The sequence below is a fragment of the Haliotis rufescens genome, unplaced genomic scaffold (genome assembly GCF_023055435.1).
Source record: "Haliotis rufescens isolate VD_foot unplaced genomic scaffold, xgHalRufe1.0.p SCAF_2, whole genome shotgun sequence".
Taxonomy (NCBI): domain Eukaryota; kingdom Metazoa; phylum Mollusca; class Gastropoda; order Lepetellida; family Haliotidae; genus Haliotis; species Haliotis rufescens.
The window spans coordinates 79,130,505-79,158,150 of record NW_025963890.1 but is presented as its reverse complement, the minus strand read 5'-3'; the positions used below and the strand labels follow the sequence as shown (position 1 = coordinate 79,158,150).

The following is a 27,646-nucleotide window of genomic DNA, read 5'->3' as shown; positions in this document are numbered from 1 at the left end:
TGTGGCAGGGTGGGTGTAGCAGGGAGGGCATGACAGGGTGGGTGTGACAGGGTGGGTGTGACAGGGAGGGTGTAGCAGGGAGGGTGTGACAGGGAAGGTGTGACAGGGAGGGTGTAACAGGGTGGGTGTGACAGGGTGGGTGTGACAGGGAGGGTGTAGCAGGGAGGGTGTGACAGGGAAGGTGTGACAGGGAGGGCGTAGCAGGGATGGCGTAGCAGGGAGGGCGTAGCAGTGTGGGTGTAGCAGAGAGGGTGTGACAGGGAGGGTGTGACAGGGAGGGTGTGACAGGGTGGGTGTAGCAGTGAGGGTGTAGCAGGGTGGGTGTAGCAGTGAGGGTCACACTGTGAGGGTGTAGCAGGGTGGGTGTAGCAGTGAGGGTCACACAGTGAGGGTGTAGCAGGGAGGGTGTTTGTTTGTTGTTTAATGCCGCACTCAGCAATATTCCAGTTATATGACGGCAGTATGTAAATAAAGAGTCTGGACCCGACAATCAAGTGATTGACATCATGGACAAAGATCCATGCAATTGGGATCGATGACCTGCAGCAACCAAGTCAGCGAGCCTGACCACCCAATCCCGTTAGTCGCCTCTTACGAAGGGTGCTGAAGGCCTATCCTACCCTGCATCTTCACATGGTCAGCAGGGAGGGTGTGACAGGGAGGGTGTGACAGGGAAGGTGTGAGAGGGAGGGTGTAGCAGTGAGGGTGTGACAGCGAGGGTGTGACAGCGAGGGTGTGACAGCGAGGGTGTGACAGTGAGGGTGTGACAGTGAGGGTGTAGCAGGGAGGGTGTAGCAATGAGGGTGTGACAGCGAGGGTGTGACAGTGAGGGTGTGACAGTGAGGGTGTAGCAGGGAGGGTGTAGCAATGAGGGTGTGGCGGTCAGGGTGTGGCGGGGAGGGTTTCGCAGTGAGGGTGAGGCAGGAAGGTGAGGTGAGGTGAAATTGGGTTTAACGTTGCGTCCAAGATTATTGCACTTATATAGCGACGTGCATGCACGTGTGTGTGGCTGCTTGTACTAGTCCGGACTGATGCCAATTTATAGTGCTAGCTCACTGAGATACCATGCCGCAGTTTAACATGAATACCCCACTCAGACACAGTATACTGACTCCGAGCCGACCAGTCCTTGTTTTAGCCCCTTAATGCCAAGCGCCAGACAGGGTAACAACAAGTACAATCTTTTAACGTCTTTTGTTATAACGCGTCCGGGGATCAAACCCCAAACCTTCCGCTCTCCGGGCGGACGCTCTACCATTAGACCACCGAGGTGGTCGTGTGGCAGGAAGGGTGTGGCAGGGAGGGTATAGCAGTGAGGATTTGACAGTGAGGGTGTGGCAGTGAGGGTGTACCAGTGAGGGTGTGGCAGTGAGGGTGTAGCAGTGAGGGTGTAGCAGTGAGGGTGTGGCGGTGAAGGTGTGGCAGTGAGGGTGTAGCAGTGAGGATGTGACAGTGAGGGTGTGACGGTGAGGGTGTGGCGGTGAGGGTGTGGCGGTGAGGGTGTGGCAGTGAGGGTGTACCAGTGAGGATGTGGCAGTGAGGGTGTGGCGGTGAGGGTGTGGCAGTGAGGGTGTGGCGGTGAGGGTGTGGCGGTGAGGTTGTGGCGGTGAGGGTGTGGCGGTGAAGGTGTGGCAGTGAGGGTGTGGCGGTGAGGGTGTGGCGGTGAGGGTGTGGCGGTGAGGTTGTGGCGGTGAAGATGTGGCGGTGAGGGTGTACCAGTGAGGGTGTGGCAGTGAGGATTTACCAGTGAGGATGTGGCAGTGAGGGTGTGGCGGTGAGGGTGTGGCGGTGAGGATGTGGCGGTGAGGGTGTGGCGGTGAGGGTGTGGCGGTGAGGGTGTGGTGGTGAAGGTGTAGCAGTGAGGTGTAGCGGTGAGGGTGTGGTAGTGAGGGTGTGGTAGTGAGGGTGTGGTGGTGAGGGTGTGGTGGTGAGGGTGTGGCAGTGAGGGTGTGGCAGTGAGGGTCTACAAGTGAGGGTGTACCGGTGAGGGTGTAGCGGTGAGGTTGTGGCGGTGAGGGTGTAGCAGTGAGGGTGTGACAGCGAGGGTGTGACAGCGAGGGTGTGACAGTGAGGGTGTAGCAGGGAGGGTGTAGCAATGAGGGTGTGGCGGTCAGGGTGTGGCGGGGAGGGTTTCGCAGTGAGGGTGAGGCAGGAAGGTGAGGTGAGGTGAAATTGGGTTTAACGTTGCGTCCAAGATTATTGCACTTATATAGCGACGTGCATGCACGTGTGTGTGGCTGCTTGTACTAGTCCGGACTGATGCCAATTTATAGTGCTAGCTCACTGAGATACCATGCCGCAGTTTAACATGAATACCCCACTCAGACACAGTATACTGACTCCGAGCCGACCAGTCCTTGTTTTAGCCCCTTAATGCCAAGCGCCAGACAGGGTAACAACAAGTACAATCTTTTAACGTCTTTTGCTATAACGCGTCCGGGGATCAAACCCCGAACCTTCCGCTCTCCGGGCGGACGCTCTACCATTAGACCACCGAGGTGGTCGTGTGGCAGGAAGGGTGTGGCAGGGAGGGTATAGCAGTGAGGATTTGACAGTGAGGGTGTGGCAGTGAGGGTGTACCAGTGAGGGTGTGGCAGTGAGGGTGTAGCAGTGAGGGTGTAGCAGTGAGGGTGTGGCGGTGAGGGTGTGGCAGTGAGGGTGTAGCAGTGAGGATGTGACAGTGAGGGTGTGACGGTGAGGGTGTGGCGGTGAGGGTGTGGCGGTGAGGGTGTGGCAGTGAGGGTGTACCAGTGAGGATGTGGCAGTGAGGGTGTACCGGTGAGGGTGTAGCGGTGAGGTCGTGGCGGTGAGGGTGTAGCGGCGAGGTCGTGGCAGTCAGGGTGTACCAGTGAGGGTCTAGCGGTGAGGGTGTAGAAGTGAGGGTGTGGCGGTGAGGGTGTGGCAGTGAGGGTGTGGCGGTGAGGGTGTGGTAGTGAGGGTGTGGTAGTGAGGGTGTGGTGGTGAGGGTGTGGTGGTGAGGGTGTGGCAGTGAGGTTGTGGCGGTGAGGGTGTAGCGGTGAGGTTGTGGCGGTGAGGGTGTAGCGGTGAGGGTGTAGCGGTGAGGGTGTAGCGGTGAGGGTGTAGCGGTGAGGTTGTGGCGGTGAGGGTGTACCGGTGAGGGTGTAGCGGTGAGGGTGTAGCGGTGAGGGTGTGGCGGTGAGGGTGTAGAAGTGAGGGTGTAGAAGTGAGGGTGTAGAAGTGAGGGTGTGGTAGTGAGGGTGTGGTAGTGAGGGTGTGGTGGTGAGGGTGTGGCAGTGAGGGTGTGGCAGTGAGGGTCTACAAGTGAGGGTGTAGCGGTGAGGGTGTAGTGGTGAGGTTGTGGAGGTGAGGGTGTGGCGGTGAGGGTGTGGCGGTGAGGGTGTGGCGGTGAGGTCGTGGCAGTGAGGGTGTACCAGTGAGGGTGTGGCAGTGAGGGTGTACCAGTGAGGATGTGGCAGTGAGGGTGTGGCGGTGAGGGTGTGGCGATGAGGGTGTAGCAGTGAGGTGTAGCGGTGAGGGTGTAGAAGTGAGGGTGTGGTAGTGAGGTCGTGGCAGTGAGGGTGTACCAGTGAGGGTGTGGCAGTGAGGGCGTACCAGTGAGGATGTGGCAGTGAGGGTGTGGCGGTGAGGGTGTGGCGATGAGGGTGTAGCAGTGAGGTGTAGCGGTGAGGGTGTAGAAGTGAGGGTGTGGTAGTGAGGGTGTGGTAGTGAGGGTGTGGTGGTGAGGGTGTGGCAGTGAGGGTGTGGCAGTGAGGGTCTACAAGTGAGGGTGTACCGGTGAGGGTGTAGCGGTGAGGTCGTGGCGGTGAGGGTGTAGCGGCGAGGTCGTGGCAGTCAGGGTGTACCAGTGAGGGTCTAGCGGTGAGGGTGTAGAAGTGAGGGTGTGGCGGTGAGGGTGTGGCAGTGAGGGTGTGGCGGTGAGGGTGTGGCTGTGAGGGTGTGGCGGTGAGGTCGTGGCAGTGAAGGTGTAGCGGTGAGGGTGTGGCGGTGAGGGTGTGGCAGTGAGGGTGTACCGGTGAGGGTGTACCGGTGCGGGTGTGGCGGAGAGGGTGTGGCGGTGGGGGTGTGGCGGTGAGGTCGTGGCAGTGAGGGTGTGGCAGTGAGGGTGTACCAGTGAGGGTGTGGCAGTGAGGGTGTGGCGGTGAGGGTGTGGCGGTGAGGGTGTAGCGGTGAGGGTGTGGCGGTGAGGGTGTGGCGGTGAGGGTGTGGCAGTGAGGGTGTACCGGTGAGGGTGTGGCGATGAGGGTGTACCGGTGAGGTTGTAGCGGTGAGGGTGTACCGGTGAGGGTGTGGCGATGAGGGTGTACCGGTGAGGGTGTGGCGATGAGGGTGTAGGGGTGAGGTCTTGGCGGTGAGGGTGTGGCAGTGAGGGTGTGACAGGGAGAGTGTGACTGAGGGTGTAGCAGGGAGGGTGTGACAGGGAGGGTGTGACAGGGAGGGTGTTGCAGGAAGTGTGTTTTGTTTGCAATATTCCAGCTGCACTCAGCAATATTACAACTATAATGAAAGCAGTCTGTAAATATCCATTCTGGACCAGACAATCCAGTGATTGACTTCATGAGCAACGATCCACGCAATTGGGATACCATGACATGCATCAACCAAGTCACTGAGCCTGACCACCGATCCCATTAGAGGCCTCTTACGACAAGCACTGGTTGCTGAAGATCTATTCTAATCCAAATCTTCACAGGTCCAGTGTGAGGAGTGTAGTAGAGAGGGTGTAGCAGATAGGGTATACTGACCTGGAGGCCCATGAAAAAGTACTCCTCTTGGTGGGGCAATCTTGAACCTTTCAAATATCTCGGGATACATGATAGGAAACACAATCATTTCTTTTAGGGCTCGTATATGCTTGCCCAAGCCCCCTATGCTTTCAAAGGTTACCTGTAGAAAGACAAAAGAGAAACAGTTATGAGTTTGTTTTTTTTTGTTTGTTGTTTAAAGCCGCACTTAGCAATATTCCAGCTATATGATGGTGGTCTGTAAATAATTGATTCTGGACCAGAAAATCCAGTGATTGACATCATGAGCATCGATCCTCGCAATTGAGATATGATGACATGCATCAACCAAGTCAGCGAGTCTGACCATCCGATCAAGTTAGTCACCTCTTACGACAAGCATAGTCACTGTTTACGGCAAACACGAGTTGCGGAAGACCTATCCTACCCTGCATCTTCACAGGTCATAAACAGTTATGAGATCATTAGAATTGTGTTTATTAGAGTTGTGAGCAACTGATTTTCCTTGACTCTGAGTAAACATTTCAGAGGCTCAGGATGCACCTTCAAATATACATTTCCTTGACAGATTTGTTTCTTAGTTTAGTGCCATACAAAGAAATATTATGCAACTTGTCACATTGTGGTTTGTGCAGCAATAACTTCCACTACTTATCATTCTTTTCCCATTTGTACTGCATTTCTACTTTTTATTTTTTTAATGTTTACATTTTGTACACATGCTCAGTGTGTTCGTATAAATCATGGAAGTATAAATGGAGTATAAATGGAAGTAGTCCAGTTTTCCATTGTCTGCGCTGCCATTGTTTTCACTCTACGGCACAGTCCTTGATAATCCTCTTGCATTCTCCATTATCCTATGGGTTAACATTTGTCTACAGCTACTTCAACCATTAGCGATGGTGTCTTGAAAGCCTCCCTACTTTCATGTCAGGTACAATCAACTCTGTCATGTCATCAGTAGGGGCAACACACACAGCTCACGGTGCTACTTACTGATCTATCTATATTCATTGGGTCTACGTCTGCTAAACTTGCTCCAATCTTTGACCTCTCCTTGACAACCCCAGATTGTAGATCTTCTTGATTCAAGTTCATAGGCAGACACCTAGGTGGGCAAAAATTCCTCATCAAACTGACTCGTCCAATCAACAATAAAAGTAGCTCCTCATGACAAGCTTTAGGTGCGTCACAACACGAGTTGTTGCAGTTGTTACACAACAAATATGTGCTGTTTCTTAGTTCCTTTTCAAAACTCTAACATTTTTCAGCAGATGTAAGCAAAAAGTGACATATGATCTGATTGATTGTAAGTGATCAACATGTGTTTGAAAACACTAAAATGTCAGCCAAAGTCTGGGTGAGAATAGAGACCAATTCTCTTTGTGGCAAACTGTTTGAAAAAATTCACAAGTCAGTTTGCATTCTGTTTGTGTACAGGAAGTGTACAGACTGACAGAGTTTGATGGACATTCATTCTAAAGAGTCCAAAATTCAGTCTGATCAGTATTGTCATACCTATCATGTCATGATCACAGTACTGTGATACCTATCAAATCATGAACACAGTACAGTGGAACATATCATATCATGAACACAGTATTGTGATACCTATCATATCAACACAGTACTGATACCATCATATCATGAACACAGTATTGTCATACCTATGATATCATGAACACAGTACTGTAATACCTATGAAATCATGAACACAGTATTGTGATACCTATCATGTCATGATCACAGCACTGTGATACCTATCATATCATGAACATAATACTGTGATACCTATCATATCATGAACACAGTATTGTGATACCTATCATATCATAAAGGATAGACATATCATGAAGATAGTATTGTGATACCTGTTCCTTGAGCGGGCCATGCTCTTGGCTTTACGTCTCTGAAATCTCTCCTCATCACTGGATATGCTTTCTGATGAAGAAGTCGAACTAGAAACATGGAATGCTTGTCGTTTTCTGGAATGTATATAGAGGATTATTCAATAAGGTTTACACACAAACTGGGAAAACAGTGGGACGTTATACTCCTGTATTGTTCAACATCAGAAGTATCAACAGCCTTCCAACAATATATGCATGTTGCCAATTTATGGTTTTTCTTTTTTCAAATCTTACACAATTAGAAGCAATACATCAATGAGGTTTCAAACTAAAAGGACTCCATGGTTGTAAACATTTCTTGTACCTGACAATTTTCTTCCTGTGTGCTGGAGATTGATATGTTTGGTGACTCTCAAGTCTTCGTATTGACCTTGGCGGTGTTTCTCGGAACAATGACTGTTGTTTCTTTTTTTGACTCTCTGAAACAAATATGTACTATCATGACTAACTTAAGCATTTAAAAGAAACATATTTATTGAAATCACATACTAATCACTGCAAATTATTATACCAAGACAACTGATAGTGTTTCCAAAAACATTCTTTAAATAGCTGTTAAGAACAAAAGTTATCCATGGCATGTTGTTCTTTACCTTAAACAAAGAGGAGCAAAGCTAACCATCATACATATAGGAGTGGAACAAAGCTAACCATCATACAAATAGGAGAGGAACAAAGCTAACCATCATACAAATAGGAGAGGAACAAAGCTAACCATCATACATATAGGAGAGGAACAAAGCTAACCATCATACATATAGGAGTGGAACAAAGCTAACCATCATACAAATAGGAGAGGAACAAAGCTAACCATCATACAAATAGGAGAGGAACAAAGCTAACCATCATACATATAGGAGAAGAACAAAGCTAACCATCATACATATAGGAGAGGAACAAAGCTAACCATCATACATATAGGAGAAGAACAAAGCTAACCATCATACATATAGGAGAGGAGCAAAGCTAACCATCATACAAATAGGAGAGGAACAAAGCTAACCATCATACAAATAGGAGAGGAACAAAGCTAACCATCATACATATAGGAGAAGAACAAAGCTAACCATCATACATATAGGAGAGGAACAAAGCTAACCATCATACATATAGGAGTGGAACAAAGCTAACCATCATACAAATAGGAGAGGAACAAAGCTTACCATCATACAAATAGGAGAGGAACAAAGCTAACCATCATACAAATAGGAGAGGAGCAAAGCTAACCATCATACAAATAGGAGAGGAACAAAGCTAACCATCATACAAATAGGAGTGGAACAAAGCTAACCATCATACATATAGGAGAGGAACAAAGCTTACCATCATACAAATAGGAGAGGAGCAAAGCTAACCATCATACAAATAGGAGAGGAGCAAAGCTAACCATCATACATATAGGAGAGGAACAAAGCTAACCATCATACATATAGGAGAAGAACAAAGCTAACCATCATACAAATAGGAGAGGAACAAAGCTAACCATCATACAAATAGGAGAGGAGCAAAGCTAACCATCATACAAATAGGAGAGGAGCAAAGCTAACCATCATACATATAGGAGAGGAACAAAGCTAACCATCATACATATAGGAGAGGAACAAAGCTAACCATCATACATATAGGAGAGGAACAAAGCTAACCATCATACAAATAGGAGAGGAACAAAGCTAACCATCATACATATAGGAGAAGAACAAAGCTAACCATCATACATATAGGAGAAGAACAAAGCTAACCATCATACAAATAGGAGAGGAGCAAAGCTAACCATCATACAAATTGGAGAGGAACAAAGCTAACCATCATACATATAGGAGAGGAACAAAGCTAACCATCATACATATAGGAGAGGAACAAAGCTAACCATCATACAAATAGGAGAGGAACAAAGCTAACCATCATACAAATAGGATAGGAACAAAGCTTACCATCATACATATAGGAGAGCAACAAACCTAACCATCATACATATAGCAGAGGAACAAAGCTAACCATCATACATATAGGAGAATGCAGTCTCCAGTATATCTGATAAAATTGAAAATTTTATTATAAATTGTATGTCATTGTACATATGCTATCTCACATTATGCATTTCCTCTTTCTTCATCGATCCTATGTGGAAACGTGCTTGAACCAAGTTTACAGCTTCTTAAACAAAATACTTGACCCGAACACACCCCAGCATTCATCTGGTTTCTGACCAATAACTGGGTCAATTACATGCTCTGTCACATCTGTCTCTCTGCCAACTCATTCTCTAATCGCCGTGCGCTGAGTCCTTTCCCTCAATAAGTGTCCCCAACGGATGGGCCGTCGGCCGGCCGTCCAAATCTAAAGACTCTCACAAGAAGACGATGTCAGCTAAGAAGTCACATCTCGTCCTCTCGCTCACTCGGACAGGCGCCTGTCTTTTCTGTTCCCGGCGATGCAGTCTGACAGTCTTTAGACTGACCAAAGATGGAGGGGATGACAGAGGGATGTTGGGGTGTGTTCGGGTGAAGTATTTTGTTGAATAAGCTGGAAACATCTGTCAGCTTAATGTGGGAGGAAAGCATTAAGTGATGCAGGTCTCAAACGTTCAGTGAAACCCATGAGCACGGGTATGGTGCTGACAAACCTAGAAACATAATCGGGGTGAACCGGGATTCATACCCACAATCATAGGTTTCTGGCATGCCCAAGGGATGCAATCGAAGAAGGAAGAAGAAATGCATAGTGTGAGATTGAAAAGTTAAATGTTTAAACTTATCCTATCATCATTATTGGATCAACAGCAAGTATATGAATCAGTTGGGTAAAAACAATTCATGTGCCCTCTGCATATCAGTACTGTCGGGCCCCATACCATGTAATGACAGCAACTGATGACCACAAACTGACCTATAGGCGGTGCCTCAAACAGTTGTGTACGAGGCTTGTGTTCCCGGAGGAAGTATGATCTCTTCTGTGGCTGCACGGGTGTTCCATCTCCTTCCTGTTCATCATTGGAGTCTGAGGAGCAGGATCAACATGAGACATACAAGGTCATGTGCTGTCACATAATTCATGGAGATCGGACAAGGACAATGTCTTCCCTAGTTTTTAAATACAAGATAATTCACGATTCCTCACAGCTCGTCATTTCTACTCTGATTTTCCCCACTCAAACATTATACTGTATTTTAACCTAATGTCTGTAATTTTGTCAAAGTAGAGATAAATTATCGATGACAACTTCTTCATTTACTGTAAAGCCATCATTTCGGTATAGATCTTTATAGTATTGTCAAGGAGGCCTTGCTTGACAACGGTGTAAGGATCTATACCGAAATGACGCCTTTACAGTAAATGAAGACGTTGTCATCCATAAATTATCTCTACTTTGTCATTCGTCAACTTCTAAGATATGCCTATCAAACAATTCATCTGTAATTTTCTCAAAGGAAAAAACCAAAATGATTTTCGAAAAGTTTCCAATACTTTGAAATTAGTCTCAAACTCCACTAACCTCCAGACTCGGAGTCCGAGCCCTGTATTGGGACGCCATACATATCCCGCTCCACCTGCTTCCGCTGCCTTTTGACTCGGCTGTACATGTCAGAAAACTGTAGGGAAGTAAGAGACGAACTTTACATGTTGTAGAGGTGTACAAAAATCACTTATGTACTACAATCACTTTGATGAGGAGGAGTGCAGTGGAGGCTAACCATATGACTGAAACAATCCTAAACTGAATCCTACAAAATACACTGTTAACTTCATCATCAGTGTCACTGAAGTCATATCACAATCCAATAAATATGCAGGTAAGTCCCATAATTACATGTCACGCTTATTTGCTTACAAAACTATTTCCTAACACTCCAAAAACATTTAGGAAGAATTTCCCGATGTGAGTGTTTAAGCAAAGAAAGTTGCTGAGCCAAATCTGTGGCTGAAGTTACTTAATGAGTGAAAATACGGCTTCATCTTTGATAATTCTAGTAAAATCCTAGATATTTTTTATATTTATATATTTATCCTGCATTACTCCTTAATGCATATTACTGCTTGTTCTTGACAGAGAAAAGAGCTGTGTGAAGGTCTTTGCTTGAAGAAGTTGTTCCAACTCGCTGAGAGGCCAACCCTGTCACACAGCTCCCACGTGACCAAAGGAAGTGACGTCACGGATCCTCACATTACTCTGGAGTCCAGACATCGGAAGGCATCGTGGGGAGGTAGATCTGCGATGGGGGGGTCCCTTTAGACGCAGTAATGCAGGATAAGTATACAAATATAAAAAATATCTAGGATTTTACTAGATTCTTTACTTATCCTGCATTACTCCTTAATGCATCTTTATCGGACAGCACTGGAGGCGGGAAAATTCTGATTCCCTCAGCCCATCTTCGATTGTATGGTCGGCCTGGATGACCATTACATGGAAGGGAAGAGTCAGGTATGCGTTGTGTCCTGGGTGTCGTTGTACAAAACAACCTTAGCGCTACGACTATCGTAAGTCTATGTTAAGGTATGGGAGTTAAGATCACCTTAGCGCTAAGGTCGCTTTGTACAATGGCACCCTGGTACTGCACAGCCTGACAATAACTCTCGGTTAGGTCGAGACTGGAGTACCGAGCCGTATGCAAGTGGGGCATGAACCTTCTAGTCCAGGGCTTACGTCAGAGGAGGTCGATAGGCCGGCTCTGGGCTTGGGGGCAAGGTCAGTGACATGTAGTAGGGGAGCCTGTTGGGCACTACTAACAGACAAAGTTGTGCGTGCCTAGCACATCCTCCAATGCGACATCTCGCATATGGTGACTGGCGACGAATGTGTTTGAACGCCCGGGTCTCATGTGGGTTGTTGGAGCCTGGGGGTCCAATCCTGCGGCCTTGTAGACCTGGAGAATGAAGGCTCGTAGCCAGAGGGCGATCGTGTTGCGGCTACCTTCCGCTTGCGAGGTCGCAGCTCTATACCGGAATGAAGAGGCGTTGTCGTTGTCTATGGCGTTCCTTGGATCGTCTGATATAGCAACGGAGCACTCTAACCGGATATAGACGGAGCTCTAGTTCATCTTCCGCACGTGAATGACATTCTAGCCCCAAGCTGGTGTACGAGATTTCGCCTTTTGGTCTTCCAGCCTGAATGAGCGGAGCAGAGCCTGTAGTTCCGGGATTTACATCATGCGCCGATCTTCCGGGAACTGCAAGGACGGAGTTGAGCGCCACAAGGTAGGTCATGATGGTACTGCCCTTGAGCTTACGCTTGTGACATAGATGGAGCATGAACTTGGCCAGGAATTGAGGAGATGGAGATGTAGGGTCTTGTTGCTTGCCCCTGCAAAAGCTCCCGAAGGATTGCCACAAGTCATCATAGAGGCTCCAGGTGGTTGGGCGATGTGCCATCGTGATGGCCTTTGCTGCTCTGGCCGAGTAACCTTTGGCGTTCAGTGCTCCCTGTAAATGGATAAGACGTGAAGACATAGCTTGTCTGGTCCTTGGTGTGGCTGTCTGCTGTGAGGGTGGATCAGAAGATTTGGCCAATCTGGAAGTGGCAGTGGGTTGGCGTCGGACAGCTCTCTGGGTCGACGACCCAAGCCCTCGCTGGCCACCAGGGCGTGACCAAAGACAGATCGAGGTTCTGTGTCAATCTCCTCTTCTGGACGACTTTGGGAAGGAATACAGGTGGCAGAAAAGCGTGTGCTTTTAGTCCTTCCCCGGGGACACTGAAAGTGTCGACTGCCCAAGCCAGTGGATCCGGGACCGGAGATATGTAGGACGGGATCTGGTAGTTCTGGTCTATGTTGGGGAGACTGTGGTCTCGACAAACAAGAGCTAGGCGTCTGGGTGAAGCTTCCACTCTGTGGGAGCGACTTTGCCTGGCCTGTTTCGGCAGCCCGAAATGTGTTGAACCTGGAACTGAATCCCAAGATGATCCACCAGGTGAAACAATCGAAAAGTCTGTTGAAGGAGCGAGGTCAAATGAGTTGTTACTTGGTTCTGTAGGCACCATACGATGGTTATGTTGTCTGTCGAGATGGAGAGACGGGCGTGTCCGAGGGCCTGCTTCCAGTGAGTGATGGCCAAGATAAGCGCCTCTAGTTCAAGGTTGATGTTGTGCTATAGGCGCTGATCGACAGACCACAGCCCCGAGGCAACCCTTCCCTCCAGCTGTGTGCCCCATCACTGCGGGGACGCGTCTATGAATAGGCGCAGAGGAGTCAAAAGCCCTGTCAAGGAGACGCCGCCTAAGACATTCGATTCCACCGTCCACCACCTGAGATGCTGCTTGAGATGATCTGGGAGGACGATGGAACATCTGAACTGGGTGCAGTTGGAGCCTTCCTCTGTAGGTCAAGTCCTGCGCTGAGGTTGGGAGGCCAGGGAGGACTTGCCATTGGCGCAGAGTGCGTGGTAGGTGGAGAGCTGGAGTTAGGTGCTTGCATGCCCTCCCACCGGACTCTGGGTACAGAGAAGATATCAAGGTCCGTCTGAGAGAGGCCGAGAGGAACTGAAGGCGATTTGAGGGTGTCAACTCTGACCTCCTGAGGTTAATCTTCCACCCCAACAGGTACAGGAGCCAGGAGGTGAAGTCCCTGTGGCGAAGTAGAGTGACGGTGTCCCAATGATTCAGGAGACAGTCGTCTATGTATGCCTCGAACTGAATGTCCCGGAGATGGAGGTACGAGGCTATCGTGTAGCCATGGTGCCGAAGAAAATCCAAATGGGGGAACCACCCATTGGTATAGGGACATGTTGATAGGCATCCTCGATACCTAGGCTGATGAAAACATCCTGTGCCTGGATCCGGGATCGCAGCAGCTTGACGTGGTCATCCTGAAATAAGGTGGACGCGCCAGGTAGCGTTTGTTGAAAGCGGCAAGGTTGTGGATCATCCTGTGTTTGAGTCCTTCTTGGGGACAAGGAGACAGGTGAATAGAAGCCCGGTGTTATGGCTGGGGCGTGTATAACCTCTATCACTTTCTTGTCCAGCAGCGCCGAGATGTACTGGCTTAGTACTGGCTTGGTAGCTGCTGTTGAGTAGGGGTGTAGGTGGCTTTGGGCGACGATGTGAGCGGCGGGTCGTCTATAAGCGCCAGGTTGTACCCATGTCGGATGATGTTGGTGACATATGGGTCCCGCAGGATCTCACAATTCTGCCAGAAACGACCCAGCCTCCCGTGTACTGGAGTGTTGACAACTTGGACAGCTGGGGGTGGAAGTCCCAGTCGTGCTTGTCTGGCTATTCCCTTGAAGTCCCTGCGGTCGGCGTTACCTCCCTTGGAGTGGCCGTGGCGGGACTGTGATGCGCCCGATGCCTTGACTTTTCCTCTGCCTCTGCATAGAGAGGTTGAGGTGGTGCCTCGCCACTGGGGCTGGAGGGTGTTGCGTTGCGGCTGGTATGAGCCAGACTGGGACGCCTCAGTGAAGGCTGGCTGTGACACCCTAGCCAGGGTCTTGAGAGCTGTCTCGTCTTGGGCGAAGGCTGAGACTCGGGATTGAGTCATTAATGTACAGCGACAGGCGTCTGGTCGAGTGGTTGCAGTGTTACGGATAAACGATCATGCAAGCCAGTCTGTACAAATACACTGCACGGATCCCATAAGGCCAGTTGACATGACAACGGTTGACGATGTTTACAGTCATAGTTCTTGAAACGTGACATGTATGTGGTCCAGCGCAGTAAACTGTAACCCCGTATGCTGAGTGGACTAGTTCAAGCTCCACACACGGCCAATCCTCTGTGAACCTCTGTAAACAGACAGAGTAGGAACTGTGACGTTGCCGGTGTAGGGGCAAGTTGTTCCCCATGATAAGAGTGACGACTGGTCTGGTGTTGTGAACGATGACCCAGTTGGGGTACCCGGGAGCATATGACAATTCTGTTGAATGACGAATTGGTCATGGGGTTGTGATCGTCAACTGTGGTGCAGATAATATCTACCAGACGCCATAGGTAGGGAAATCTTTGAGAGTATGTTCGCTTTCTCCAATCGTTCGCTATCTGTATAGGCGCTAGTAGAGGCTCTGTGGACGGCGCTTGTAGAGGCTGGGGCAATAGGCGTCGGCGTCTGTTGCATGGCTCGCAAGTACTGGATGTACTGGGGGAGAGGGGCATCCATCATAGGCGACTGGGCCGTAGGCGGGGTGCCTGTTTGGCGCCATGTGTCTGTCTGGTGGACTGGATAGGCGCCGTTAAGAAGACACAGTAGTGGTCGTCTGGGAGCTCTGGGTAGAGACTGAGACCATAGGGCCCGACATCATGGTAGTAATGAAGGTCGGGGAGTTGTCGGCGAATACTCGGATTAGTCAGATATCTGGCGCCGCTGTTTTCCTGGCCTGTTGCGTTCTCCGGTTCCTGGACATAAGGAGATACCGTCTGAAAGCTGTGGGGGAAAGCGGAGACAGTCTGTACATCTATGACCCTGGGGGCATTGAGATGTACAATTAAGGCACAGGGAGTGGGGATCCCAACCCGACATACTACGTCGGCACTTTGAGCAGGAGGGCATGATATCTGCAATGAAGCAGTGTAAAATCACATTGCGTCCCTGCCTGATTATGTATGCTATAATTTGTTTATCCCATTGTGTTGGTTTATGAAACAATTATTACGACAAACGAAAGACAACATACAAAATGAAGACAAAATACTTGCGAGGGTACGCCAATGGTGGGGTACAAAGCAAGAAGAATATAGAACGCAAGCCAGTTAATAACTGGCCACGTAAAATATTCAAGATGGCTACTTGTAACAAGACACCTGGGTTTACCATTGTTTTCTTTCTTAAGAAATGCCAGCAGGTGTACAAAAGTTATGTTAAAACATACAATGTTTCACAAGATAAAAACCGTGTGCACAACACAAGCACAATGAACATTAACTCAAGAAGCAAAACACGTAAGGGTATGAACAAGTTTATGCTTCAGATCAAAAACAGGTCTTCTCTCAGCAAGTGACAAGAGTAATGTGAGGATGTGTGACGTCACTTCCTTTGGTCATGTGGGAGCTGCGTGATGGGCGGGCCTCTCAGCAAGTTGGAACAACTTCTTCAAGCAAAGACCTTCACACAGCTCTTTTCTCTGTCAAGAACAAGCAGTAATATGCATTAAGGAGTAATGCAGGATAAGTAAAAAATGTAAAGATAACACATAATAAAGTGATCATTAGCTTAGAAAAAAAAATATATTAGGGGAAAAAAATGTTTGCCTTCTACAATTTTTATTCCTAATTTTTAAGATAATAAATCACAATTGGCTAATAATCCAATCTGGGGAACTGGTTTAACAAGTCACCGAGTCACCCTACACCGGTCGAACATCGATGTGAAAGTATGGGAGTTAAAGCTAAGTCTATATTACAAGTTGTAGCAGGATCACGAGGGGTACATGGGGTTTTATGCGTCACACATACGCTTTTATACCATGAGCCGGAGACAAGTGGTATAAAATCTAACGAGGCAAGCATAAAACCCCATCTATCCCGATTGATCTTGCGACAACAAATTTATCTTACTGACATGTTTTGATATGACAATGTAAAATAATTCAAATAAATTCCAAATTGATAGGAAACAGCTGCTTGATTGAGCTGAGATTAGCTGGGGCTATGTCACGTGACACCCATTGGCTCGGAAAAAGTGTGCGGCTTTTTGCTTTGAAGCGGGGTGTAAGGGATTATTCCCCTCCAATGCAGGTTACATAGTATTTTATCAAGATCACTTGGACCAATCAGATTTCACCATTCTGACATGGAGGTATGATAATGCTTTTTACAGGTTCATAACAGGTATAAAATGAATTCATTCATAGTAAAAGCACTGTCAGCAGGATTCCCCTGAATTTTGAAATACATATATACCATACCTCTTCCTTTTCAGTTGGTTTCATAAAGTTTGCTTTCCTCCTCTTCTTCCCTCTCCCATCCTCATTGTCATTATCTTTCGCACTTACAACGGCCTTATCCAAGAAATTCTGGTTCAATGTATCAAATGTATTCTTCTTCTGCCGTGTGCTGCGTCGCCGCCCACCATCATCGTCATGATCATACCCAGGTTCATCCTCATCACCATCATGTCCCTCTATTGTGATAGGAGAGTTGTCTGTGCTTGCTTTGCTGTCTCTACGACCACCACTAGAATTTCGTTTCCTCCTTGGCTTACTGGGGCGCCCAACTCGCCGACCTCGGGATGGGGAATCTGTAGAGACACAGGGAAATTCTGAACAAATAACAGCAACCAGCTTTGAATGCAGACTACCATTACAAACACAATCAACTACAAATCAGAGTGAGCAGGGTTGCAAGTCTGTGAGTAGGACATAGCAGCACCCCCAGCTCCCAGTTTACCCAGGCTTGATCACTAACGGGTCTTCCATGTACTCATCACAGATCAACTTGATAGCACCCCCAGCTCCCAGTTTACCCAGGCTTGATCACTAACGGGACTTCCATGTACTCATCACAGATCAACTTGATAGCACCCCCAGCTCCCAGTTTACCCAGGCTTGATCACTAACGGGACTTCCATGTACTCATCACAGATCAACTTGATAGCACCCCCAGCTCCCAGTTTACCCAGGCTTGATCACTAACGGGACTTCCATGTACTCATCACAGATCAACTTGATGTGGGAGAAGAGCTCAAAGTTAGGCAGGTCATAGAAACTGGCAACAGGAGCGGTGCTGACAGGCCAAGGATCATAATCAGGGTCTGGGATTCAAACCCATGATCACAAGATCAAGGTCACTACTGCAGATTTACTCTTACACCCGTGGGTCCCTATGACATAATCTGCAAATGCATTAACAACTAAGCTCACCCATCGCACAAAAGAGAATTAAATAAAACTGAAAAAAAATTAAAATACCCTATCATCACATTATAAATTTTATTTATGTGATTTTCATGAGCTAGAACTAAAACTCAAAACATACCCGTGTTCTACTGACAACATTAAAAAGATACCACTAACAATACATTTGACAACAATACAATACAATTGACAACAATACAATTGACAACAATACAATACAATACAATACAATACAATACAATACAATACAATACGCAAATCCTGGATGGGTTGGTTGGTTGTTGTTGTTTAACGCCACACTCAGCAATATTCCAATACCCCAAATATAATATTTGTTATATAATAACTACAATAACTTTGTTTCATCCACAGACATCAAGAAAACATTTAAACCAACCTTCTTCATCACTTGACATTCCTTCTCCAATGAAGTATGCCCCACTGTAACAAACAAGCAACAAGTATTATATATGAAGACAGAAATGATTGACAACTTGCAAGATTTAGTTTGGAAGTGAGGTGTCGTGAAATGGGGTTTAACATCGCCTTCAAGATTATCAATGGCACGTGTGCCATTGGGTACATGTAGACCACTGAGTTTGAACTAAACAATCTGTATCAAATCTGGCAGTGTTCAGAATTTCAACCACTGTATAGAATACCTTTCTTGGGTCCTAACATATGTTTCTACTCTATCAATGAGTCAACGACTCATGATAACTTTAAAAGATTTATAAACTTAGCATTCTTTAGAGAAAAACAGTTGTACATCAACAAAGTAACTTGCGACAATAAAAATATACTTGCTTTATTTTCATGATTTACAAAGATTAGACTTGTTTCTCTGTTTGTTAACTGTTGTAATCCACAATTTCAATATTCCAGCATTATGACAAGGGCATGTATATATTGGAGTTTGCTGCTCAAGGTTAACTAGTGATTGCCACTCATAGCAGGAAGTTTGCTCTGCCCCAAGCTTGAAATACTTGGGACTTATTCTGACCCACAATCCCCAGACAAGATGCTGACATCTAATAATATTGGTTCACTTTGAAATCTTCAGATTTCTGGACCCAATGTAACACATAGTACTTAATGACATTTTTTCAATCTTTCGTATTACTAGTCAATCATGCCATCAAATCAAGTCATTCTAAATTCATGTCTACCTCGATCGTATCTTTGGCCGGAGCCTGGACTGGAAGGACCTCTGAACATGCTCCGATGTCTGCTTCCCTCTTCCAGCGCTGCGAGAGTTGTGAACTACTCCACTGTCATCACTGTTGTAGTCCTACAACAAAACTCAGGGTTACAGTGGTAGAAAAAGGACAAATTCCTTTTTGGAAATGATTCAAAATCTTCAAAAGATAACACTTGGTAAGAAAAACACAAAGTCATTATTGAACAATATTCCATCTATATGACATCAGTCTATAAACAAGAGTCATCAGGGGATGACATATCCCCCAGTCTCGTGCAATTCAGACATGGAGTTTGGCTACTTATACCCCACTTTTGGTTTATTGCCTTTGGATACGTTCGGTTCAGTGAAGAAACACATAAGGCTGTTCAGTATTTTTCAACATCCAAAATCATCAAAAGGCACCAGTTCAACACTAGTGATCTGCATAGCAAGTTTCATCTACAAATATTCAGAGGTTTTTGGTGTTCTGCTCTGGAAATGAGCACAAACATCGTTTTGAGTCCATGTTGTTGTCATGAAAAAAATAAATAAACATAAATCCCAAATCAACGAAAGGCACCAGTTAACCACAAGACTGATCTGTATAGCATGTTCCACAAGAAAACTTAACGGTTTAGGAGTTCTGCTCTGGAAACGGAAAACTGACGGCTGATGGACACACAGATGGACATGCTGATCACTATATCCCCGTTTTGAAAAACTGAGTCTGGACCAGACAAAGCAATGATAGATACTTAAAATGAGCAACGTCCCACACCATCAGCGAACGATGTGTTACACAATCAACTAAGTCAGTGAGACCAACTACCCCATCTATGCAGTTGCCCGGAAGACCAGCATAGCTTGCTGGGTATCCAAGCTATCCCAAGGATCTGACACTGATGTGTTATAGTTTCATATTAGTAGAAATAAATTATTTATTTCATAAAGACTAGAACTCTTCTGATTCGACATCATGTTCTTAAATAAACTTCATAAACAATACATATATGACCTTGACTTTAAGTCGAATAATTCCAAAAACTCAACTAAACTCACATTCAAAACACTAATTACTTATTCTTGGAACAAGGATTCATTATTCAAAGAAATAACTTTCAGTATTGTAAAAAACACAACAAAGTACTGACTGACAGTTTCACATCATGTTTCTGCAACAGATTGTTAAACAAAAATAAGAGCACACTAGCATATATGAAATGTGACCAAAGTACGAAAATAAACATTTTCCAGACCTAATGATAAAAAGGATGTGTCCGTAGTTTTGCATCAACACAGCCGCTAATTATACAGTATGTGTCATGTTTCATCATGTATTGAAGTGCACCAAACAATGACAGACTTAATGACATGCAACACCACTGACACCATTCTGTGTTGATCATAAACCACCACAGTCACAGAGGTACAGAAGCTCACCTTATTACATGATAATAAATGTAAGAAGTGAGGATGTACCACCAAAATTGTCCCCAAACCATACTAGCCAACACATGGAAATGACAAAATTGCTAATTTTCCTGTTCATTGTATATTTATATACTTATCCTATCTCACACTCATCATCTCTTTCCTCTTTCTTCTTCGATCTTTTGTGGAAACGCGCTTGAACAAAGTTTACAGCTTCTAATAAACAATTCACCGAAACACATCCCAGCAACAGCATGGTTACCATTCAACAACTGGACCATGTACATTATCCTGTGCACAGCGACCCTACACAACATGACCACATGTTTATCTATCCCAGGAACTGCAATGCGGGGACGTTCTGGTGGGTATAGAGCGTGTCAGATAGGACAAGTATATAAATATACAATTCATAGAAAAATTTCCAAATTTAAAAACTTATCCTATCCCTCACTATGCATTCATCCTACGGTTGGAAGGTGGGAGCAGATACCCTGGCTCTTGCGACTACAACTGGGAGGTAACACGGGGAAACTGCTTCTAAAGAGCAATCAATACAGTATACGACTTATCATAGATCTGGAATGGGACTCCAGCCAATTGATTCTACAGACGGGCACACCACTATCTCCCAAGAACAACAGCATGCACAAACTCGGCATCTCTTTTCGCGCTTTGTCAAGGCTATCAGACACACCTGAGTGAAAGAAAGCGAGCCAGGATGAGAGAAGTGGAAGATGGACAACATCAGCAAGAAGATCTTCGATCCAATACCCGTCAACAAAGATGTACAAGACAGAAGACCATCTTGCCTCTACAGACAAGTGAATTGCCACTCCAACTGGGTACTCGTTTTGGGAACCCGAACATTCAAAGAACAATAAGCACAGGTGCTAAAGTTCCAAGATTTATACTGTATATACACAAGCATAGTACGAGAGAGCAGGAGCAGGAACACGCATCAGTTATCTGCACTAGTGTGCAATCATCAGCTGCCGTGCAAGGACCTAGGGACCAAATTGATGTAAGCCCTGGACGTCAGTGACGAAGATGTCACAGAGATAGTGGGAAGCAAAGACTGTCTGACATCCAATAACGCCATTCCTTTATGGCAGAGAGAGAACAGTTGCTATGAAGGTCCATGGTAGAAGCTCAGAACTTTAGAATTGGACATAACAGGTGGAGGCCATACAGCAAAGGTGGAAACACCCATAGGATGATGGCGGAGCCAGAAGGATGACGTTTAGATCACAGGTGGGAGGTTGGAAAACAGGAGGAATAGTCCGCCAACTTGTAGGATCCGGATGAGGGGCTGGAGTTCAGCAACAGTAGAAACCTTCAATCCCTTGGTAACAGCAATGACGGAGTTGATCGCAGAAACATAAGCGACCAAAGTAGATGCCTAAAGCTTTCACGTAGATCTTAAATGATGGAGATAATCAGTGATCTGTAGCAGAAAAAAGAAGAAGGTGGTAGTGGAGATATCACAAGCGAGACAATAGGCCTCAAACGCCTTCTACTTGTGCTCGTAGAGGGTCTTAGTAGAGGAACAGTGAGCCTCCGTGATGGTCTTGGCTACTCGGGGGAAAAAGTGTAGGGGGTAAAGTTCTCCCACGAGATGGCCAGAGCGTCGTGGTCCCATGCCAGTGGATCAGGGTTGGGTGAGACGAACCTTGGGTGCTGAGCATTGATCCTGGAGGCGCCATCCCATGTGTGACAATTGGTCTGGTCAGGAAAGGGAGTCAGCAGAGACATTGTGGATCCTGGGAATGTGCTATGGTTAATATGATCTGAATGGTTAAAAATCAATCAATCCGGAAATCAAGCATCAGGGACAACAGGGACAATGACTTGTTGGTATACCAGATGAAGACAGGAAATCTGGGCGCAGCGAGGTTGGAGTCGTAGGACCAGGAGCAATCCCGATGACGCTAACGATCTGAATAGCTGTAGGCTGGGAGCGTTTCCTTCATTGATAGGGAAGAGATGGTTGATGACATGGTCTTAAAAAAAAGAAGCCTGCCCAGTAAGGTTTCTTGGTTTATGATAGTACAGAATTCTTCAATGAAGGCTTAAAACACTGATCAACCGACCGCTTCACAATAGCGAAGACAGGTTATAAATCCGTCTCGGAGAGCTGGCAACATTACTGAAATCATTTATGGATAAAACATGTGCCTTGACATCGATGATGATGTTACCCCGAGGAGAGGGGTGTCAACATTGCTTCCCTTCGGGAGGAACAGCTGAACTAAGAGTAACGTTCTGTGCAGGAGCAAGAGCGAAAGTTGAATTAATAAGATGGGGCACCACCGTAGCCCTGGACGATTCTAGGGGGCTGAGGTCACTTCCTGCAGGAACCATTATAGGTTTGGGGATGGATCGTTAGCCTGGTCTAGATGGTCCCATGACGTTGGTAGCGGCTGTGTGGATGAAGGCAGCATCACAGGTGGGGGCAGAACAGAAACGGAGATGATGTTCAGGTGCGGCTCGGTGAATGGCGAACCACAGGAGCAACCAACAGAGACAAACATCTACAGGAAGGAGAGGGACGTCGAGGCTCTTCGTGACGAAGACGATCAAAGCGTTGATCCCGATGAGAGCGGTACAATCAGTGCGGGAGCGGACGTCAGGATAGGGCGAAGCTTAAAGATAATCACGCCAAGGAGGATACGATTCCAAGTGTGAGGGGTAGGTCTTCCAGCCACAAGCAGACATAATATAGGTCGGATATTTACACCCCATGTCATATGACTATTGCACCTGCAAAATGCCTCCTAACATTGATAGGGATTTGTTTGTTTATTGTGGAGGAGACTTCCACATGTCCCATAGTGGTGGAGCTTATGTAATCCATTGACAGCCCTGTTGATGTTTGTCTCGGCGTAGTTATATTTACTAAATAGCAGGGCCCCTAGTCTGTTGGCATGGGCTTATCCAGGACTCCTAACCGAGTGCCATTTGTAGGCAATTGGGGAGAAAATAGTTATTTTGCTTAAATTGGTTGTTACAGCCAAAAATATGGTATATTTATTTGGTATTCACGTGTTCTTGTAAGATTGTCCGAGAATTGCTATGGTTAACCCAGTAACACATAGCGGTGATTTGTTGTCAAGTTTTAAGCAGGTTATAGTGGTTACAAGGGGGAAAACTTCTGGGATGAGGAATGTTTTATTCTAGAAGTATGTCGCCTGCAAATCATATGGGTTGTATTTATTTGGAAGAGCAGATGGTCTACAAACGGTATGAATTACATTACTGGCAGCCCGTGAAGATTCCGGTTTAGAATTGGTCTTCAGCTACCCATGCTTGTTAGGCGACTATAGGGATCAGATGGTCAGACTCGCTGACTTGGTTGAGGCATGTCATCGTATCTCAAATGCGTAGAGCGATGCTCATGATTTCAATCACTGGATTATCTGGTCCAGATTCGATTATTTATAGACCGCTGTCATATAGTTGGAATATGGCTGAGTTCTGGAAGCATATTGCTGAGCTCCAGATAAGCTTTTGGTGTTGTGGGTATTTTACCCATGCATTTTAAAATCATTGGGTATCAGTAATTCTATCTGCGTATTCAAATTTCTGTTACCCACTAGTTTTTACACATGTGGGTATTTAAGTTAAATATTTAAAAACACTATTCATCTAGTCCCTGCAAACTGGTGTCGTGTGGGTTTGAGAGCTTTATAGGACTCAAAAATACCACGATACTTCCACACGAAAGTGTGATGGCAAATGATCATGATGTGACTGTCATCGTGGAGTTTGGCAAGGTTGACGGAATGCCCGTTTATAATTTCAAAATAAGTTGCTGATTTGCTCATCGAATACGCAGGGTTACTTCACAATATTTTGATGATACATGTATGCACAAATTTTATTTTTGTAGTGTATCCGTAATGTTCGTTGCTTATTTGATACGCTTGGATTATATTTTACTGCGTATTTCTGCATTTCTGATGCGTATTTCATGCAGATACGCAGCTTATCTGGAGCTCTGATATTGTGTCTAACACAATTAACTTATCAGCAGCACTTTCTGTAGTATTCTGTCATGTTATATAGTCTTTATTTTCACTGGCTTTCGAAGTTTGCTGCAGTCAAAAGTTATCAGAACTCACTCACTTTGCACCAGGAGTAAAACTAGATTAATACAACACATTTGTTTTGAGGGCTTTTCAAACTTATTAGTTAACCATAAAAGCTTATTTATAGAAATCTTGGTTATATGAGCTGACTGTGACATGGTTCAATTCTCTAGTATTTCAAAAATGTAGACTTTGTCAATTTCCAGTCAATCTAACACAAGCGTTACTTCAACTGCAAACTCTATAGAACATGAACTGAACTGAACTCTGATATCATGTACATGCAACTGACAAACAAGCATGTTGAAAAGATATATAAACTTACAGCCTACAGTCTTGCTTGTTTTGTGAACTGACTATTCTATCTGCTAAGAACATTGGTCACTGAAACACAAATCGCCTCAACAAAGTCATAACATTAGTTATTGTTGCATAACATGAATTGGGAAATTTGTTATTCCAATTTAAGAATATTTACTGACATTTGCTTCTGACTTGTGGCCGAGTGTCAGCCTATGAGCAGGTCGAGGTGAATCCTGGTTAGTCCAAGAATAGCGAACATCCAGAGGGACTAGTTTCTGATTCTTCCAAAATCTGGCTATTTTACATAAAGCACTAGCCCGAAATGAGCTGGATTTGACCAATGATGCCTGCCCGTGAGTAGCCACCAACAGTGAAACCAGTTTTCTTGATTAGGCATTTTTTTATCTATAGAATTGTACAGAATCCAGCAGATTTCATGGTAATGTGATGGGTCTAGGTGATTATTCCCTATAGTAAGACAGATGGCCACAGTAGAAAGGACACCTATCAATCTTAATAATGTCTGAGGAGACAGTATTGGGTTACAAAATAAAACACGATAACTTGACTTTCTGCATAGAATCCCAGAAGACAGTCACTAGTTAACCCCACATGAATGTCCCAGTAGTTATTTCAATTACACTTGATACTTATTATCATTATTGTGAAACATGAAACAATACCATTAAGGCATTAAGATATTTATGCTTACCTCATGTGTTGAGACATTTCATGTAGATACGTCATAATACGTGTATAGACATACGCCAGTATTTGTATGAAATTCTCTATGTTTCATGTGGCCAGCTAACAAGATATTCTTGACAATCAATTTGTGTTTAACTTGTATCAAGGTTCCAGATAATTTGTTCACTATTGAATCTTTACTCAAATGTTATCATTCACATTGGGTATTGATAGTTTTCATTTGGTATTCAATATAGTCCATTGGGCGTCTTCTGGCCAGTGAGAAGACTTCTTTTACAAAAGTCTGTGTGAATGGCCGTTTCATGGGACTTCTGATTTGTATCTGTTTGCGGCCACAAGTGTGTGACATGTCGCATAAACTCTTGATGATATACATGTCTAATTACCAATTATCGTGGCCTAGCATCTATTTTCATGCATTATTCACTGAAGAAGAGTTCATTTATGTGTGATATGTTGCCTGTTGATATAGATCTTCAAAGAAATACAGGAACGCAAGTCAAAGAGAATACATCGTAGCAGTGGGACAGACGATGCATCGTGATTTGTTTACTTCTTGATACAAGTATCGATCAGAGTCACACACTAAGTAAAGAAGTAAAAAAATATTTCTTGTTACCTTAAATGTTTGCCTTAATAATTGTTAAAGAATTACTAATTAGTTGTGTTAATGTAAATATTTTCAACCATTGCACCATACTAGACACTGCCAACTGTAAATCATCAGTGTGCCAGGTATTTGGCCATCCTGTCTAACAAATAGAGGTGAGGTGAGGTGAAATTGGGTTTAACGTCGCGTCCAAGATTATTGCACTTATATAGCAACGTGCATGCACGTGTATGTGTGTGTGTAGCTGCTTGTACTAGTCCGGACTGATGCCGATTTATAGCGCTAGCTCACTGAGATACCATGCCGCAGTTAAACATGAATACTGACTCCGAGCCAACCAGTCCTTGTTTTAGCCCCTTAATGTCGAGCGCCAGACAGGGTAACAGCAAGTACAATCTTTTAACATCTTTTTGTATGACGCGGCCGGGGATCGAACCCCGGACCTTTCGCTCTCCGGGCGGACACTCTACCACAAGACCACGGAGGCGGTCTCTAACAAATAGATGGCTTACACACCACAGATAAGAGTGAGTGAGTAAGTGAGTATGGTTTTATGCTGCTTTTAGCAATAATCCACCAATACAACGGCGGGGGACACCAGAAATGAGCTTACCACATTGTACCCATGCCAGGAATCAAACCCGAGTCTTCGGAGTGACGAGCGGAGCACATGCAAGTATTGTAATATGTTTCAGATCGTGAGGAAGGTAATGTGATATATATCGGATCTCACAGTTGGTGTATCATCTCAGCCCTGATACACTGGGTGTTGTTATATGTTAGTCCCACTTTACTGATAAGCCACATGGCAGCACATTTAGAATACAGAATACAGTACCACAACAAGATTATTGCACTTATATAGCGACGTGCATGTACGTGTGTGTGTGTTTGTGTGGCTGCTTGTACTAGTCCGGACTGATGTTGATTTATAGTGCTAACTCACTGAGATACCATGCCGCAGTTTAACATGAATACCCCACTCAGACACAGTATACTGACTCCAAGCCGACAAGTCCTTGTTTCAGCCCCTTAATGCCCAGCGAGACAGGGTAACAACAAGTACCATATTTTAACGTCTTTTGGTATGACGCAGCCGGGGATCAAACCCCGAACCTTCCGCTCTCCGGGCGGAGGCTCTACCAGTAGACCACGGAGGCGGTCTGGATCATCGTAAGGAAAAAGGGAGGCATGAGCATGGCTAGTGACGACACAAGGGTGAGTTCGCTTTTGAATCAGTACTGAGTAAATGTAGAGGGTGAAAGTGGCTTGTGTGAATGTTCCAGGACAGTTTCCAGTAGCCAAAATATTTGACACTTAATCGTTTCATCCTTTGTATTCAACGTTTTTTGCTTGAAGAATATTAGGAGCTGCTATAGAATCTATAATAGCCACTAAACAGGTACCTACCCCAACACCAGCAACATTTGGATGTGTTCAGCGCCAATATAATATACCTAATAAACTGCCTTCTTGTGCATAATAATGAAAATTAATAAACCGAAAAAATAATATATGTATATTAGTTCCCATTTATAATCATTTTAGCCGATTGAATTACGAAAAAAGACAAAATAAAAAAGATATTGAAAATAAAAGTGCTTTCATAAACTAGCACTTGCTATAAAAAGTGCCGGTCTATATTTAGTAAACAAATATTAAAAACTCTCAACATCGCTGGGCATATTCCATGACATTGCGTACAGAGATGATAGATCACTGGGAGGCGCTTATGCACACTCAATGACCACTGACGTCACAGGGCATAGTTCCACGTGTGTGACTGGCAACAAAATACTACAATTTACGTCATAGGGTATTGTCACGTGTTTGAAAATTTTGTGGTACTGTATTCTAAAGATAGGCAGCCACATGGGCTATGTTTACATTAAGGTCAATGTCACTTA

At 45.3% G+C, this 27,646-nt stretch overlaps 1 protein-coding gene across 5 annotated transcripts in view; it reads right to left on the bottom strand.

Moving 5' to 3' along the window:
- The window catches only part of LOC124123592 (ATPase family AAA domain-containing protein 2-like), a 62,662-nt gene that overhangs the window by 32,920 nt on the left and 2,096 nt on the right, over positions 1 to 27,646 (bottom strand). For 4 of the 5 annotated variants that reach the window (XR_006859322.2, XM_046486794.2, XM_046486796.2 and 1 more), the window contains 9 exons: positions 18,583 to 18,704; positions 17,811 to 17,854; positions 16,466 to 16,818; positions 10,128 to 10,224; positions 9,521 to 9,631; positions 6,939 to 7,053; positions 6,596 to 6,709; positions 5,721 to 5,832; positions 4,725 to 4,866 (listed from right to left, as the gene is read on the bottom strand). Coding sequence is in view for 4 of the 5 variants with exons in the window: in XM_046486794.2 (XP_046342750.1) it covers positions 4,725 to 4,866; positions 5,721 to 5,832; positions 6,596 to 6,709; positions 6,939 to 7,053; positions 9,521 to 9,631; positions 10,128 to 10,224; positions 16,466 to 16,818; positions 17,811 to 17,854; positions 18,583 to 18,704 (1,210 nt within the window). In the remaining variant the exon portion in view is untranslated. The remainder of the gene's footprint in view (positions 1 to 4,724; positions 4,867 to 5,720; positions 5,833 to 6,595; positions 6,710 to 6,938; positions 7,054 to 9,520; positions 9,632 to 10,127; positions 10,225 to 16,465; positions 16,819 to 17,810; positions 17,855 to 18,582; positions 18,705 to 27,646) is intronic. The other variant, XM_046486795.2, reaches the window with a different exon arrangement.